This window comes from Equus przewalskii, chromosome 21 (genome assembly GCF_037783145.1).
Source record: "Equus przewalskii isolate Varuska chromosome 21, EquPr2, whole genome shotgun sequence".
Classification (NCBI taxonomy): Eukaryota; Metazoa; Chordata; class Mammalia; order Perissodactyla; family Equidae; genus Equus; species Equus przewalskii.
The window spans coordinates 28,947,611-28,953,774 of record NC_091851.1 but is presented as its reverse complement, the minus strand read 5'-3'; the positions used below and the strand labels follow the sequence as shown (position 1 = coordinate 28,953,774).

At 51.2% G+C, this 6,164-nt stretch overlaps 1 protein-coding gene across 5 annotated transcripts in view; it reads right to left on the bottom strand.

Moving 5' to 3' along the window:
* Nucleotides 1-1,078: 1,078 nt before the first annotated feature.
* The window catches only part of PPP1R16B (protein phosphatase 1 regulatory subunit 16B), a 99,214-nt gene continuing 94,128 nt past the window's right edge, over nucleotides 1,079-6,164 (bottom strand). For all 5 annotated transcript variants that reach the window (XM_070589214.1, XM_008517406.2, XM_008517407.2 and 2 more), the window contains exon 11: nucleotides 1,079-5,865. In XM_070589214.1, coding sequence (XP_070445315.1) covers nucleotides 5,356-5,865 — 510 coding nt within the window. In that variant the 3' untranslated portion in view covers nucleotides 1,079-5,355. The remainder of the gene's footprint in view (nucleotides 5,866-6,164) is intronic.

Sequence of the window (6,164 nt, the reverse complement as noted above, 5' to 3'; positions counted from 1 at the left end):
TCTCTGCTCAGTTTGATAGCATAAAACCTCAAACAAGTTGTTTATACTTGCTGTCTTCAGTTTTCCTCCCATTCTCCCTTGAACCCTGTCCAATCAATCCTATGCCTCCTCTGCTCTGCCAAAACCTCTTGTCAAGGTCATCATGAGTTCCACAGTGCTAAATCCAATAGTCTCTTTTCAGGCTTCATTTTCTTTGTGTAAATGAGAAAGCATATGTACAACTGTAAAGCGCTTCATAATGTGAGAGGTTACCATTATTATTTAGAAACCAATACATGTTTAAAATGGATGAATGCCTGCTGCTGCAAAGATAGTTCTGTTTTTCCCATCCTCTCCCCATCCCAGCCTGTTCGTGAACTTTTTCAAGCCCAAGTGTGGGCCTTTCCGTGTGTCCCTGCTCTGGCATCCAGCATCCATGAGTCCAAGAGTGGACCCTTTTCATCTTCTTCCAAGACACCAACAGACTTCTGCATATGACAAAGACAAGGACTATCACGGTCTGGGGCTGTGCAACCACATAGCTTGTCTGCCCGAGATAAAAAGTGAGAATAACCAGGGTCTCACCTGCTCTATTGTCACAGTAATGTGAAGTAGTATATAGTATTTTACTTCCCCACTGTAAGCTATATGAGAAGGACTGGGGTGGGGTGGGGGGAAGAGGATGGGACAAGTTGGTGCGCTCCAAGAACAGAACAGAAAAGAGGGGCAGCCCTGTTACATGTAAATATGTCATCAGACAAACCTTTGAAAGTGTGAAAATATATACATACATATGAGCTGTTATAGGGCTCCATGTTAATTCCAAAGGGAACATTTAACAGAGTGAAGGTCATTCCCAACCACTCATCTTTTCTTGAATTCATCAGGTATCACCATCTCCCAGTCTAGAAAGACATCTGCTCCATGTCTGAGCTCTCAGAGCTCCCTCTGCTCCTGGGATCTCCTGGGAGAGCTCTCTATGGTAGAGGTAGCGACCAGGAGCCCTCCTCCACCCCTATCCCAACCATCACCTTTTTGTTAATTCAAATCAGCATCATTCAAGTGAGCTCACAGCAATGACCACAGCCACACTAACAGGTGTTATTAAAAGAAATTTAATAATCTTAATTAAAAACTCTTAACAGCGAATTCTGTCACAGGCCTTGGCAGCTGGAAGCAACTCCAGGGGCATGCCCCTTTGGGATGTGGTTGAGCCATGGTCTCAGACACAGGGTCCACCACGGCCGCGTGGTGAGGAGCTACCTGGAAGTTACTTCAATACAATATCAAAGATCCGCGAGGATATTTTTTTTTAAAAAAGTTTTAAATATATTAGACTCTCTTGATTGCCATTTTTACACAAAGCTGCTGATACAGTATACAGAGTTGTAACTTTGTTTTCACATAAAATACATTTTTCTTAAGTGTTCTCTGTACATCAGTGGCTTCTGGTCTGGTGAATTATTGCGGAGGGCTGGGGGTCTGCAGACTTTTCCTGGGTGCGCAGAGCCAGACCCCGCACTGTGGCACTTGCAATGCCCATGGGAAGCAGGCCCTCTGGCCAACAACTGGCCAACAAGAGACTCCTGTCAAGGAGAGGGCTACAGCTCCTGGCAAAGGAGGTCACTTCTGTGGAGTCATCCACTGACCACATGACCCATTGCTCTTATATGCCCTGGGGGAGGGGTAGCTGTCCCCAGGCTACAATAGCAAGAGTTAAATACAGTCCTTCTGGGCATCTTGTAAGGAGCACCCTTCTGGAAAGTGCCCCAGTATCCTGCTCTGGGAAAGCAAGTGGGAGAGAGAGCTCAAGATCAAAAGGTATCTGACACCAATAACCAAATGGTCTCATGTTATTACAAAGCCAGCAAACTGGGGTGGGGTAGGACAGGGGACACACCCTTGTTAACTTTTCTAAGCCCATTGAAATTGATCAAACAGTGCAGAACAGTTTCACCAATGCCGCATATTTGATGGAGAATTACATCCTGAAGTCTTCATTACATTAGGTACAGGTCTGAGGTTCATTCACCTTCCCTGAGCTACCGTCTGGAAACTCACTATCTAGTGATAGACACCAATTTTTAATTGTTTGGGGCATAGGGTGGGAACAAGGGCAGGGCTCATGGTGAGCCATGTGGCACATGCTTTGGAGGTAGCCTCCTTTAATCTGTCAGGAACTGCCCCCAGACCTGGGTCTAGTGGGAGCTGGGCAGCTGGTCGACCTTGCCAGCTTTCTCCCGGCTCCTTGATCCACACCTGCCAGGAAGAGAGGCGGACTCATGAGGAAAGGCTTCAATGTTAAAGGAGAAGCTCCTTTTCCTCCCATTATCCATGGGTGGGGCAGAAGGACTCCATAATAAATGAGCAAAAATGAGCCAGAGACAATGAGTTTAAGAAGCTGAGATGCATTTGGCAGCAAATTCCAGATTTCTTGTTCTTCTAGATGCTGACCTCAAACTGCTTTTATACAGTGTCCCAAAGATACTGGCCTGAGGCGGCTATCCCTAAAAGCCCCAGATGGACTTGGGATGCTGTCTGCCTGGAACCCAAGATCCGACAGGTGCATTTAGTGGCAAACATTATCCAGGGGTGGCCATGACAGTGGTTTCCCAGCTAGAAGGATTCATACTCTATGGATTTTAGGAGCTGAAAAGCAAAGGGATGTGAACCAGGAAGCAGTCACTGTCTCAGGTGAATTGAATGGGGCTGCTGATACCCCTGGTCCTCAAGGGATGAAAACTGTAAAGAGCGGTCTCCTCACTCTGTCTTGTTCGTCCTTTATCCCCAAACCTAACATAGTGCCTGGTGTGTTGCAACTGCTCCACAAACTGCATGAGTGAATAAATGAATGACCCTGGCCCCAACTTGTCCCTCATCACCCAAGAGACCCACAGGGAAACTTCCCCAGGTACTTGAAGCTCTAACAGGGAATGGTTTATCCCCGACTGAAAACACGAGCTAATGCCCAAGAGTCTGCAGTTGGCTCCTGCCAGGGAATCAGGTGGGATTCCCAGTCCTCTGGGTGGGAGAGGAATGGCCCAGGAGGCAGGAAGCAAGGGGGAAGCAGGGGATCCAGAGGGCTCAGAGTGGGCAATAAGTGCCTTCAGTCTCTGGCCCCTGAGCAAACAGATCTGAAAACCTGCACAGCTCTCTCCTAGGAGTGTGTGGCTTTCCTCGGCACTCCCCAGCTTGCAACTTAAGTTGGCTTAAGAAGAATTGCAGTGTCAGTCTGATCTGAACACTGTTTTAAAGCCAAAGGTATATATGTTTTGTTTCATCCCTGTCCTGCTCCAGCCATAGGCTGAGATGATGCAGAGGCTGCCCCCAGACCCCAGGGATGTGGGAGGCATGACGCCCACCTGCCTGCAGTCTCCTGACCTGCCCCTCCACCCTAGACTGGATCTGTTCGGGCGTTGGGGTGGGAGTGGCCTGGTGCTGTGACTCTCCCTGCATCCAGGAGCCACCAGGGGCGCAATGACTCCCCTGAGTCCCTGCTCTCCAGCCCAACTGCCCTGCCCCTGGTAAAGCATCAGCCAGGTCCCTTGGGATCCAGCTCCCTCTCTGGGCTAGGGGAGCCATGGGGGCCACAGTGGGGGACTGGGACTGACAAACAGCAGCCCCATTACTAGGGTGGCGGCACAAGGAGGCTCCTCCAGCCCCAGCCCCCTGGCCCAAGTGCCCCTCGGAGAGAATTTCTCAAAGGCTCAGAAAGAAGAGGGTTAAAGGGAACCCAGATTTGTCTCCCAAATCCCAGAATCTGGACCTAAGGGGCCCCTTCAGAGCTCTAAGGAGGTAGTTTTAGGACCAGTGAAAGGCGCACAGGGCAGGGAACAAACCTGCAGCTTGTGAATTACACCAACAGGTTTTGGATGAGCCTTTGGACAGCACCCAACTCATGGGCAACAATTTCAAAGGGGCTCATGAGAGAATGCAGTGGAGAGGGGACAAGCAGCCTGCCCCTCATGGTCCTCCCTCTCCAGCATCAGGGAGACAGGGGCTATGAAACTGTAGAGCTGGAGTGAGACCCAACTCCAGCCCCACCACTGCATGGATTCACTCTCCTGAATGCAGCACAGAGAGTTGGCCACGGGCACATTGGGTTTGCAGCCTTGTGACGTCACCACTCCGGGAGCAGGCTGGGAGCCCCTGGGCCAGGCGGAAACTCACAAGGGCCAACTGGAAAACTTGTGGCACTGAGCACTCTAGAAAAGGCAAGCCAGGCCGGGGTCCTGAGCATTCACTCTGGGAGGGGTGTGGGCCCCAGCAGCCCCTCACTGCTCATTCTGATGGCTCAGTCTGAGGGGGCTGGCTGAGTTCGGCTGGAGCAAAACCTGAAGCCATCTGAATATTTACAAAGATCAGCCAGGATGCTGCGCTCTGTCGCGGTTAACAGAGATGTTTGCAGAAATTAACAACACGAACTCATCCCTCACCTGGGAAAAGCCCTTCAACTGAAGCACCTCATTTAGCTTCACTTTTCCAACCCCAGTTGGTAAAACCTAGCACTTGTGATGCCATCCATGAAAGAAAGCAAATTCGGTTACCTCTTGCCTAGTTTTACAGCCTAAAATAATTCTTTTACCAAATGCACTTTGGGAAACACTAACTTTGCTCCCCCTCCCCCTCCACTTGTTGATATTTTCACCCAAGAGCAAAATGTGATTTGGAATGGAATAGCCTGGTCTTCGACCTCAGCCCCTGGGTAGTCACACAGCTGGCCCCTCACCTGGGCAAGGCTGTGGGGAGCAGGCCTGTATCCATCTCATCGACCCCATGGATACATGGCTCCCTGTGAACACAGAGAGGACACCTTGCTCCTTCCAGATGTGGATGGTGGCCCAGACCCTGGTATGACTCTGGGCAGGTCTCAGCTGAGCAGGCCCCTCCCTTGCTAAAGCCATGTTGGCAGTGGTGATGAAACTCTGAAACGTAACTTCAATCCTCTTGGGCATAGCCCACAAATTCTCAGTCCCACCTGCTTCCCATGAGCCCAGCTGTGTCATTCCTACACATGTTGATTGAGCATGTGTGTGAGTGTGTGTTGACATGTGACAAGCAAGTACTGGTCCAGAGAAGCCTTTACCAATGACAGAACTGGAAATGCAGCCCGCCCTCCCAAAATCTGACAGCAGGGTGGGTCAGGAAGCCACGATGGGCCTTGTTTCTGATGGCAGACAATGCAGCAGGAAGCAGAACCGTGAGAAGTGGTGATGCTATGAGCAGCTGGGTGAGAGGTGGGGTCGGGGTTCCTCTGGAAAGCCGAGCCCACCTGCCCCCCAGCTGCCCTCTGATGCCTCCCCAGCCAGAGCTGCTGGGCTGGACTGGATTCCAGGGACCCCACCCCAAAGCATTTCTCTCCTTGTCACACAGAGACTAGGAGATGCGGCAGCAGCCATGGACCTTCTCCTCCATCTCTTCTATGGGGGCCTTGAACTTCAAGAGCGGGGGATCTCCGCTGGTGACCGTGTAATACACCGAGGTCCCATTGCTGCTGTACGGTGAAGTTCTGCCTCCGATCAAGGGGGCCTTGCCTTCATTGCTGCTCTCGCCCACCCTGGCCATGCTGCTGCCCAGGTGGGTACTCAGGAAGGGGTGGCTAAGCAGCTTGGCTGCAGCCCGCTGCCGCTTCAGCTCCAGAAGCGTCTGGGGGCTCTGTTCCTTGTAGCCACTCCAGGGCGGGGGGGCATCGGCCACGCCAGGGCTGCCATAGGCCATGTTGTAATCTGGCACCTCATGCACTTTCCAGACGTCTCCGTTGGACAGTGCATACTGGTAGGTGCTGACCGGAGCCCGGAGGCCATTCTCAACAGGCATGTCCATTTCACTTCGTGGGATCTTGGTAGAAAACTCAGAGAGCAGTACGGGCTTCTCCAACCTGGGATTCTAAGAGTGAGAAGGACAACATTACCAGCTGGCTGGAGGATCTGAACCCACTCCCCACTTGTACCTCTGCTGAGGGCATTATTGTTTGGACCTGTCCTCATCTGTTTTCCCTACCTGGGTAATAGGACCTCCATTTTCCTTTGGGGAAATCACCAATCTATGTGTTTTGGTAGAGCTGACCAACTCCCATCTTGCTCCAAGGGCTGGACCATGACCCCAGGCCTGGCTGGTCAACATCCTCGCTATAGGAATTGGTTTAGGGATGGGTTCTTGACCGAAATTGGTTCAATGAAAGTCAA